Genomic DNA, 12450 nt, shown 5'->3' with positions numbered 1-12450 from the left:
CCTAACTCATCTCTTCAACCTATCACTAACCTCTGGTGTCTTCCCCTCTGCTTTTAAACACGCCATCATTACACCCATCTTCAAAAAGCCTTCACTTGACCCATCTTCTTTATCCAGTTATCGCTCCATATCACTTCTTCCGTATGCCTCAAAGCTACTTGAACAACATGTCCATTCTGAACTGTCCTCTCACCTCTCCTCCTGCTCCCTCTTTGACCGCCTACAATCTGGCTTCCGACCCCACCACTCAACTGAGACTGCCGTCACCAAAGTCACCAATGACCTACTAACAGCCAAAACCAAGAAAAAATACTCTGTCCTCCTTCTCCTTGACCTGTCCTCTGCCTTCGACACTGTTGACCACTCCCTTCTGTTGCAAACTCTCTCATCTCTTGGCATCACTGACCTGGCCCTCTCCTGGATCACATCATACCTCACAGACCAGACGTTTAGCGTCTCCCACTCCCGCACAACCTCCTCGTCTCATTCCCTCTCTGTTGGTGTCCTGCAAGGCTCTGTCCTAGGACCCCTGCTCTTCTCTATCTACACTTTTGGCCTGGCCATGGCTTTCAGTATCACTCTTATGCTGATGACACACAAATCTACCTCTCTTGTCCAGACATGACCACCTTACTATCACGAATCCCACAATGTCTATCTTCTATATCATCCTGCTTCGCCTCTCGCTTTCTAAAACAGAATTCATCATCTTTCCCCCATCTTGCTCAACCCCCCCAACAGACCTATCTATCACAATCATTGGCTGCACACTCTCCCCGGTCAACCAAGCCCGCTGCCTTGGAGTGACCTTGGATTCTGCCCTCTCCTTCAGACCGCACATCCAAGCCCTTTCCACCACCTGCCGCCTCCAACTCAAAAACATCTCCCGCATCCGTGCTTTCCTTAACTTTGAATCTGCGAAAATGCTCGTACATGCCCTCATCATCTCCCGCCTAGACTACTGCAACACTCTCCTCTGTGGCCTTCCATCTAGCACTCTCGCACCCCTCCAATCTATCCTCAACTCTGCTGCCCGACTAATCCACCTCTCACCCTATTACTCCTCTGCCTCTCCCCTCTGCCAATCCCTTCACTTGCTCCCCATTGCCCAGAGAATTCACTTCAAAGTACTAACAAATACATTCAAGGCCGTCCATAACCTGTCCCCTCCCTACATCTCTGAGCTACTTTCCCGATACACCCCCACACGCAATCTCCGATCCTCACAAGACCTCCTTCTCTCCTCTCCTCTTATCATCTCTTCCCACAATCGCCTCCAGGATTTCTCCCGTGCATCCCCCATACTCTGGAACTCGCTGCCCCAACATATCAGACTCTCACCTACAGTGGAGACCATCAGGAGGAACCTGAAAACCCACCTCTTCAGACAAGCCTACAACCAGTGACCCTGCTGCCTCTATACCGCCATGACCAGCTTCACCCGCACCTACTGTGTCCTTCTCCCATACCATGTAGATTGTAAGCCCTCGCGGGCAGGGCCCTCTCTCCTTCTGTATCAGTTTGTAACCAGTCTTGTTTATGATTAGTGCAATTGTCTGTGTTATGTATGTGCACCGCTTATCATATGTACAGCACTATGGAAGGAATGGCGCTTTAATAATAAATAATAATAATAATAAATAATAATAATAATAATGTTCCATACCGTTCAGCATCTTCCACCTTGTGGTAAATTGTGCCTCAGCTATTCATGGTTGCCTTTTGCCTTCTTTTGAATCAACTGGTTGAACTGGATGGATTTTTTATTTATTTTTCCACCCAATAACTATGTATCGGTGTAAGGTGCCAATGAAATCTATTGGAGATGTCAAATTGACAACATGTACAGAAAAGAGGCAGCTCTCTGCTCTCAGGGCTGTAGAGGGAACCTTCTAGATGTCTCATAGACAGTCACTGTTTGTGAGACATCTGGTGTTTTTGCTTATGGTTGGTACAGATGTAGCAAATGTTAACTGGATACTTTAAATTCATTGTTGCAGAAAACTTCAAATTGACACATTCAAAGCAAGGTAATGTTGTATTTCACACCTTAAAAGTTTCAAATTAACGTTTGCTACATCTGTAAGTCATTAGGTTGTACCAGACCTGTCAATCAAATTGTGCCATACAGGTGGGGAGAAGCTGGAGGGGAGCTGCTCATCGCATGCTTCTTCCCCCGTCCAGCTCTAACACTACGGGGCATCAGAATTCTACTGTAAAAAACAGAAAACTTTGGCAAACTTTTCTCTGAGAAGCCGCAGAGTTTCAGATTAAGATGTAGTTCATTATAATAAGGGAACCTGTCAGGATTTCGTGCTCTCCATGAATCTACTGACGGGTTCCCTCTAGGCATTACACTGCTGATACAATGTTGATACATTGGTGATACAATGTAAACATTTAGACAAATGTATCTACTACAGAGAACGCCCCCTTCTAGATTCTGTCCATCTGCAACATTTCACTGACATGAAGCAGTGTGGTCCAACATGAGAACAGCTGAAGGTCAAGGATAGAGTGGAGTATTCTGACATTTCATCCTCAAGTATTTCCTATGGATATCGTTAATCATTTCAAGAATGAATTAAAATATTTCATCAAGACAAGTGGAAGAAATCAACAGCAAAAACCGTCAGGAAATGGAATCGTGCACTTACCTGAAGTATCCTAAAATGAGGACAGCAACAGTCAAGGATCCCAGAGAGATTGAATACCCGACAGTATAGATCAGGTTGAGACGGTCAAACACTTCCTGAAATGAATGTGGAGGCTGTCAGGAAAATAGGCATGGAGGGGACAAGAGACAAGCACATAGCAGAGAGGCCCATCCGAAGAAGAAATGGAACCATGATGGACACCCCTCCATAAGGAAACCAAACATGAACACCCTTGACCAAACCAAGGTCAACCACTGGAAGCAAAACGGAGACTTCCACAGGGATCATTGACATAAGGAAGTCTAAAGACCCAAAGTCCAGACGGTCCAGTGTAGGACATGAGTCGTAAGGGAGACGGGGGTCCACACTGACATGATGCCCATTAATAATAGTCATGATGACTTCAATAAGGTAACAATAAAATGTTATAATATTTGAGGAAGATGGTCTTCACCCCACATGTCCCTTCTCATCAAATACACTAGGCTTCCACTTTCTGTAAAGATAGAACTCAATAGATCATTTTCTATATACATGTGTGATTTAAAGGGGTCATTGTCTTGACCAGAGCTTAGGGTGGGACATTAGAAGAGCTCTGCCAGTCAGAGGGTCTTCTCCACTAGTGTTCCTAGAGGAAAATCTCTATAGAGGTGAGCATAAAGCACAGGGATTGGTGTGGGACACTTTGTATTCTCTGCTTTCATACATTCCTGGTTTATTTTTCTGGTGACCTGTAGCAGGACAAGTTTAAAGGTGCACAATGTGCTACCATCAATGCCCTCCCCTATGATTTACTTTAGAGTGTCCAAAAACATACAGCAATACAGTGCTCATATAATACACCCATACAGTGCTCATATAATACACCCATACAGTGCTCATATAATACACCCATACAGTGCTCATATAATACACCCATACAGTGCTCATATAATACACCCATACAGTGCTCATATAATACACCCATACAGTGCTCATGTAATACACCCATACAGTGCTCATGTAATACACCCATACAGTGCTCATATAATACACCCATACAGTGCTCATATAATACACCCATACAGTGCTCATATAATACACCCATACAGTGCTCATATAATACACCCATACAGTGCTCATATAATACACCCATACAGTGCTCATATAATACACCCATACAGTGCTCATGTAATACACCCATACAGTACGGTCATACAGTACACGTATAATATACCCATACAGTGCTCATACAGTATAATATAACCATACAGTGCACATTAAATACAGTCATACAGTACACATATGATACGACCATACGGTGCACATACAGTACGGTCATACAGTACACATATGATACAACCATACGGTGCACATACAGTACGGTCATACAGTACACATATGATACAACCATACGGTGCACATACAGTACGGTCATACAGTACACATATGATATAACCATACGGTGCACATACAGTACAGTCATACAGTACACATATGATACAACCATACGGTGCACATACAGTACAGCCATACAGAGCTCATATAATATAACCATGCCGTGCTCACACAGGATACATAAGCTGTTGTGTCTCTCTGGATTCGGCATCGCTGAAAACTGCATGATTGCCGCGTCGGGCCGGGTTGTGGCCACATCTCTGCCAGTCCCCACTATAGTAGCCGGGCGGCAATCATGTCGTTTCCAGCAGTTTTCCTGGCGGATCTCACTAACGCTAGTGTGAAACTAGCCTAACACAGTCACACAGTGAACATATAATGTAACCCATGTGGCGGCACAGGTCTCATGTCCCGAAGGCCGACCTTGGCCATTATAAAGTGAAGCTTCCTTGGTCCATCTCCAGCACAGATCTGAGCTTCATGTCTTTTTAAATAATAAAATTCCATCTGCCTGAGAAAATCTTGCGGATCTCCTGGTGACAGATGCCGGGCAGTCCTGGAAGCAGGAAGTTCATTAGTCCCAGGACAGGGTGACCTTGACCGAAGAGAGTTTTACATCAGGACTTGTCCCTGGTGGGCATGTGAATGACGCGGAGTAGAAGAAGAGAAGAGACACAAATGTTCCTGCCCCAGGATTCCTTATCTGTGCAGATGCACAGACTCTCTATATACAGTATGGATATATGGATTTTCCCTCGGCTTTAGCCAAGTCTAATGATGAGACAGAGGACAAGAAAACTGAAATAAAGTAATACTGGTGAAGGAGACACCGAACATCTGCACTACAGATAAGTTTCACGTCCAATTCATCAAATTTTGTAAAAAAATTGATTTGTGTATGAATCGATTCTGCATGAATAAAATATTGTCCAATTGGTGTGAAAATTAGTATATGACACAATGAGATATCCCAGGATCCAGACTTACTTACAGTATCTCACTAAGTACACCCCTCACTTTTCATGGGACAACACTGAAGATCTGCCACTTTGATACAATGTACAGTAGTCAGTATACGGCTTGTATAACAGTGTAAATTGGGCGTGCCCTCAAAATAACTCAACACACCACCATTAGTGTCTAAACTGCTGGCAACAAAAGTGAGGATACCCCTCAATTGTGCCCAATTAGCCATTTTCCCTCCCCGGTGTCATGTGACTCGTTAGTGTTACAAGGTCTCAGGTGTGAATGGGGAGCAGGTGTGGTAAATTTGGTGATGAGACCAAGATAAACTTATTTGGTTCAGATGGTGTCAGGCGTGTGTGGCGACAACCAGGTGAGGAGGACAAAGACCTCCTGCCTACAGTCAAGCATGGTGGTGGGGGTGTCATGGTTTGGGGCTGCGTGAGTGCTGCCGGCTGTGGGGAGCTACAGTCCATTGAGGGAACCATGAATGCCAACATGCCCCGTGACATACTGAAGCAGAGTATGATCCCCTCCCTCTGGAAACTGGGCTGCAGGGCAGTATTCCAACATGATAACGACCCCAAACATCTCCAAGACGACCACTGCCTTGTAAAGAAACTGAGGGTAAAGGTGCTGGACTGGCCAAGCATGTCTCCATACCTAAACCCAATTGAGCATCTGTGGGGCCTCCTCAAACGGAAGGTAGAGGAGCGCAAGGTCTCTAACATCCACCAGCCCCGTGATGTCGTCATGGAGAATGGAAGAGGATTCCAGTGACAACCGGTGAAGCTCCAGTGACCTCCATGCCCAAGAGAGTTGAGGCAGTGCAGGAAAATAATGGGGGCCACACAAAATACTGACACTTTGGCACAATTTGGCCACTTTCATTTAGGGGTGTCCTCACTTTTGTTACCAGTGGTTTAGACATTAATGGCTGTGTGTTGAGTTATTTTGAGGGCACGCCCAATTTACACTGTTATACAAGCCGTATACTGACTACTTTACATTGTATCAAAGTGTCAGATCTTCAGTGTTGTCCCAGGAAAAGATAGAATCAAAGATTTACAGAAATGTGAGGGTGGATGCAATTTTGTCACATACTGTATACCTTTTCATTAGCAACTTTGAAATGATTGCGGCAGAACCCATACGGTATGAAACATGATGGTAGGCAGGCAGACGGCAGCAACAGCCATATAGTACAGAACATGAAGGTAGGTAGGCAGTAAGACAGGTGCATTATGGAGCACCATCAGCGAGGGCAGATCTATTCATCGGCCTCAGCTGGAGAAGTGGGAAATCCACCGGATCCAGGCTTGGTTCATTTTGACAGAAGTGATGTTTTGGACACTGGCAGAGGACAACTTGGTCCAATTAGGTGTCACCGTGCCCCACTCGGCACTGAAAACCCTCTTAAAGATCAAACTGGAGGCTGGGCAAGAAAGAACAAAGAACATGCTGTGCCAGTCTGGGCCACTGTTCCAGTCTGCCTGCCCAGAAATCCATGGGGTCAAGGAACAGGGTATGTGCCGGAGACAGGCCACAGACATTTAGAGAACAAGACAATTTTGAACATTTAAAAAAAAAAAAATGGATAAGAATGTCCTACGGAAAGAATTAAATATGGGCAAAGACTTGGAAGTGTGCCACATTTACCACAACTAAGTGGTATGGCAGCAACTGCACTGCCAGCAACTTGGCCAGGTGGGAATTAAGCTTGCTCACCGTCGGATTACAGGTTGATACTAGTTTTCTCATGACCACACATTCTGTTATTAATGTCTCACAATAGAGTGGAGGAGATGGTGGAGTCTTAGCAGGAGAAGAAGAAGCTGATGATGATAACAAGGGGACTGTACTGCTTGGAAATGCAAGACGGTTGCCACAAAGAGGACCAGGAGAAGGAGCACAGACTCCTGCTGATTGGGAATGCTGGCCAGTTGTATTTTCCTAAAGGATCCTGTGATACCACCTCATGTGCTGCAACAGAGCCCTGGTGCCTATGATTGTGTTTGAACGGCCACAGCTTATTTCAACCCTGCAGATCTTGCACCTGGCTGTGGTTTTCTGTGCCAGTCTTGTGGAGAAAAAGCGCCAAATGGGAGTTGCTTGCACAGAGCTAGAGGAATCCGAGCTTGGCCTCAGTCTGGCACGTTTTGAGCCGGCGCCCACGATAGCAGCATCACCAGATTCTGAGCTGACCACAAGAGAAGCAGATCTGGCACTGGCAGTTCTTTGGGAGGTTCTGGCCGTATATATTGCCTCCACTCAGTATTGACGCAGTGGCCAACACCCTTCTCCTCAGATTTCTCCTTCTCCTCTTCAGCACCCTGATCCGGCTCCCAGGTCAACACACAAGTATCATCAGAGTCCTCACCCTTCCTGCCACTTTTATCAGACTGTGATATATCATGGTCAGCTTCTTGGCCCCCCTTCCCTATCCCTGCTCGGTATTTGCCCCGACTGCTGCTGCCCCCACTACCAATACATGGCTTTGGCTGCCACTATTACCACCATCAACACAGCTATGCATGGGGTCTCCAGCCTCTTCTTGAACCTCTTTCTCAGGGCAATCCAAATGCTGACTGCTCTAACATATGTCGTCAAAAGGGATACTCTCTTGACTATCTGCCACAAGGGCATGGAGCGGGTTTTGTTGCCTCTTCTTAGAAAAAAAAAGTAGGTGTCACACTAAGAAGGGGCTCCACCGAAAAGGCTTCTCTGGGGCTGCAAGGAGGAGGAGCAGGAGGAATGCTGTGACTCCTGGCTCCAAGGCACGGAGTCAGAAGTCACCTCCACATCAGTGAGACATCCAATCTACGATCTCATCCTCTTTCTCCTCAATGATAACGCTTCACCTTTCCGCCAGGGACAACTGTGGACTACTACTACTACTACTTCTGACTAGATAGCTGATGCTGCTAATACTCACATTATGACTGTGGGAGGACAAGGCCTGGGTCTTTCATTTTCCACGCTTCCATTTACTAGACATCTTATTATGAGGCTTAGAAATTGAAAAATCACAGGTTTGGTTACACAGATTATTAAAGGGTTTATCCGAGACTAAAAAATGTCCCCCATATGCCCGGGCCCCTCACACTGAACCTACTTAACTGGCTCCCCGCGCCGCTCCTGGTCCTCACACCGCCGCTGATGCTTCTCCCCGTGTAAACATCCGGTGTCGGGGGGAGCCTCCCTAGCATCACCCACTGCCAGTCTAAACCTATTTAGATAATTTTCTACTCCTAAAACAGGTGTAGAAAATGATAAATGAGACAAACCAGCCAGTCCGCCCACATCACACCCCTTTTTTTTTTAGAACTGGAGTACATGGGATGGTTAGGGAAGAATAATTGGTGTATATCTATTCATAAATGACCCCCTTAGTGACTAAAAATGTGTCACAAATAACAAGTCTCAAATGCAAATTTAGGAGTTAGGATGGACTTAGATGAGTCCACAGTGCAGCCATAACACTTTTAGGGGGCTCCGGGTTTGAGGGTCCCCAATGTCATCTGCAGTTCACCCAAAAGCCATCCAAAAAATCCGGACACTTGAAGCTATAAAGTAACAAACACACATTGATAATTACTGACAATATGGAGATTACTGTAAAAATTCACCCACCCAACCAGAAAAATGTCCATTTCATCCATCTTACCCATAGGTGGAGCCTTACACGGGGATCTTAAATAAGTTAGAAGATACTTTCTGGTCTGGTCTGGGGTCTGATACCAGTTAGAGGTCTGGAGTCTGATTTAATATAGGGGGTTTGAATACATATAGGGTGTCCGGTCTGGGGACTCATATTAAGTATACGGAGTATGAATACATTTAGCCACACCCTTTTTATCAGCCACGAACCTCAGGTAGGCCCCTCCAATTTTTGCCATGACCCGCTGCTCCAGTATCACCCAGTAATGGGCTCACCCAGGTTGACATCTCTATGGCTCATGGCTTGGATACATAACGAGTTCTTTTTGATACTTTGTGTCACGTTTGTCTTCTGAGAGATATAAGCGGCGACAGTGGCTTCCAGTCTACAGATCCAGGACTGGGCTCAGCAGGTGCCCACACTCTGCAGGCGCCGCTCATCCATATGTTTACATTTTGCTGTATTAATCCTAGTTGCAGGTCTTTCTTTTGATGTGTGCAGTTTAGAACATATTGAACGAGAAGCGTGAAATCCGAGCGTGTAATCTGTGGTTAAACAGCTGCACCAGCCACTTCTCCTCCTACACGGAAAAGTATGATGATAGAAGTTCTCATCCTCAGCTCAACGGAATCAATGACCATCATGGAGGGACCTGCGTCGCTGCAGCCAATGACTGTAAGGACTCTGGACCACCAGGGACATGTACAGTTCTCAGATTACTATGCAATAGTGGACATCTGATGGTCTAAGGACACTGGACCATCAGGGACATGTACGTTTCTCAGATTATGTGCCATATTAGACTTGAACTGTTTAATACTATGTAACTCCATTTTATATGTTGTGATATACACTCACCTAAAGAATTATTAGGAACACCTGTTCTATTTCTCATTAATGCAATTATCTAGTCAACCAATCACATGGCAGTTGCTTCAATTCATTTAGGGAGGTGCTCCTGGTCAAGACAATCTCCTGAACTCCAAACTGAATGTCAGAATGGGAAAGAAAGGTGATTTAAGCAATTTTGAGCGTGGCATGGTTGTTGGTGCCAGATGGGCCGGTCTGAGTATTTCACAATCTGCTCAGTTACTGGGATTTTCACACACAACCATTACTAGGGTTTACAAAGAATGGTGTGAAAAGGGAAAAAAATCCAGTATGCGGCCGTCCTGTGGGCGAAAATGCCTTGTGGATGCTAGAGGTCAGAGGAGAATGGGCCGACTGATTCAAGCTGATAGAAGAGCAACGTTGACTGAAATAACCACTCGTTACAACCGAGGTATGCAGCAAAGCATTTGTGAAGCCACAACACGCACAACCTTGAGGCGGATGGGCTACAACAGCAGAAGACCCCACCGGGTACCACTTATTTCCACTACAAATAGGAAAAAGAGGCTACAATATGCACAAGCTCACCAAAATTGGACTGTTATAGACTGGAAAAATGTTGCCTGGTCTGATGAGTCTCGATTTCTGTTGAGATATTCAAATGGTGGAGTCCGAATTTGGCGTAAACAGAATGAGAACATGTATCCATCCTCTGATGGCTACTTCCAGCAGGATAATGCACCATGTCACAAAGCTCGAATCATTTCAAATTGGTTTCTTGAACATGACAATGAGTTCACTGCACTAAAATGGCCCCACAGTCACCAGATCTCAACCCAATAGAGCATCTTTGGGATGTGGTGGAACAGGAGCTTCATGCCCTGGATGTGCATCCCTCAAATCTCCATCAACTGCAAGATGCTATCCTATCAATATGGGCCAACATTTCTAAAGAACGTTATCAGCACCTTGTTGAATCAATGCCACGTAGAATTAAGGCAGTTCTGAAGGCAAAAGGGGGTCCAACACCGTATTAGTATGGTGTTCCTTATAATTCTTTAGGTGAGTGTATATCCTGTTCATTTGCACTGTATTTGCGAGGCTCTGTGGAAAGGCTTAATGAATACTGAGAGACTTTTAGGACTTTGAATGAGAAACTGGTAATTTTCCACAGCTGCCATAGAGTTTGAAGAAGAGCATGTTTTGGAGGGAAAAACCCAGACTTGTTTACCACCATAAACCAGACAGACTGACCTTTTTAATGTCTGGTTTTAGCTCTGTTGTTATGTCTGGAAACTTGTTTTTGTCTGGAAAAACTGCTGTGCCATTGTCATTAAGTAAGCTCTAATGCAGGCATGCTCAACCTGTGTCCCTCCAGCTGTTGAAAAACTACAAATCCCATCATTTCCAGAAAGCCTACAGTTATCAGCCTACAGAAGGTTATGTTGGGAGTTGTAGTTTTACTACAGCTGGAAGGCCGCAGGTTGAGCATCCATGCTGTAATGTAAGTCTATGAGAGACAGGAGTTGTAACATTGTATCTGTTTGTGCTGAGTTTCTCCACTCCACCCCTCTTACTAGAAGGTTTTAGTCTAGCAGGAAACTGGATATAAGGTGTCACGTTCCTGAGGCCCAAGGCAGACCTCCGGGACAACAAGACGAATGGGAACCAGCACAGAAGCAGATGCCGAGACCCCAAGTGGAATGGAAGCATGGCGGTCTCAGCAGAGCTGCACACAGACTAGAGATCCTCCCGCCAGAGAACAAAGGAGCCCTCTCACCAAGGCAGGACAAAAACGGGACAGGAACAGAAGCAGTAAGGAACTACAGGCAGACAAGAACAGACAAGGATAAGAAGCAGTTGGCACCGCCAGACAGGACATAGGACAGGATCAGATGCAGTTAGAGCACTGCTAGGCTAGACATGAGACTGACAAGGATCCAGACAGAGAACAGGCACAGAAGAACAGGCACGGCATGGACAAGGATCACATAAACATACAGGACAGGTACAGAAGAACAGGCAACAACATCACAGAACAGGTACAGGAGAACAGACAAGGCAATAACAACAACACATTACCAGGCGTCACCACAAACAAGGGCAGATTGCAAAGACCCCCTGGGTCAGCAGCAAGGGGCTACATGCAGTAAGGCACAGGACAGAAGACAGCCTGACCCCAAGCCCCACAGCTCACAGGTAGATATAGCTGCATAATGATGGCACCTGATAAGCCACACCCAGGACTGGACCAGGGGAAGTTAACCTCATCAGAACCAAACAGGGAGGGGAGCCTGCATGAACAGGGAAGTGAACTCACAGGCTGCAGTACAGGACGTTGCCCCCGGCAACCAGCATACACGGAGTCCACCGCAGCCAGTATGCCAGAGTACAAAAAAACAGTGACACAATAGAAATGCATCCATACTAAGGCCATGCTTACACACAAGGCTGTGCCAGCACGCATTGCAGAACCAGCATGCAGCCAGCCTACATGGCACCAGAGACATGAGCCACAGAGACACAGACACGGAAATCCACAAACACAAGCTAGAGTTCACACACTACACCGCAGCTAGCATGCAGTCCCAAGGAACCAGCATACACAGTAGACTGCAGCCAGCAGCCAGTACGCGGGGGAGCCTGCAGCCAGCCTGTACGGCAACCATGATAAGAACTGCACAGAAAAGCAGACACCGGGAGAGCAAACATCCACAGGCAGCAGTTCCACAAAACACCGCATCCAGCACGCAGCCCCAAGCAACCAGGATACACAGGAGACAGCCTGCAGCCAGTACGTGAGAGGGCATGCAGCCAGCCTACATTACCAAAACTGTCATAGTGAACCACACCGTGACATAAGGAGTACAGTCAGAGACCCTAGTGTGCTGCAGTTCGGGAACAGTACTTAGAAGAGGGAACTCTCCTAGACTACTGATTGACCAGAAGAAGACGCACAGG

The 12450-nt window shown here is 46.0% G+C and overlaps 1 protein-coding gene across 1 annotated transcript in view; it reads right to left on the bottom strand.

The window, feature by feature from the left end:
- The window catches only part of PTH1R (parathyroid hormone 1 receptor), a 197624-nt gene that overhangs the window by 37286 nt on the left and 147888 nt on the right, over nucleotides 1–12450 (bottom strand). Inside the window, exon 5 of the mRNA XM_040431510.1 lies at nucleotides 2658–2752. Coding sequence (XP_040287444.1) covers nucleotides 2658–2752 — 95 coding nt within the window. The remainder of the gene's footprint in view (nucleotides 1–2657; nucleotides 2753–12450) is intronic.

The sequence above is a fragment of the Bufo bufo genome, chromosome 5 (genome assembly GCF_905171765.1).
Source record: "Bufo bufo chromosome 5, aBufBuf1.1, whole genome shotgun sequence".
Classification (NCBI taxonomy): Eukaryota; Metazoa; Chordata; class Amphibia; order Anura; family Bufonidae; genus Bufo; species Bufo bufo.
Note: the sequence above shows the minus strand (reverse complement) of the source record. Positions and strands in the feature narration are given on the sequence as shown.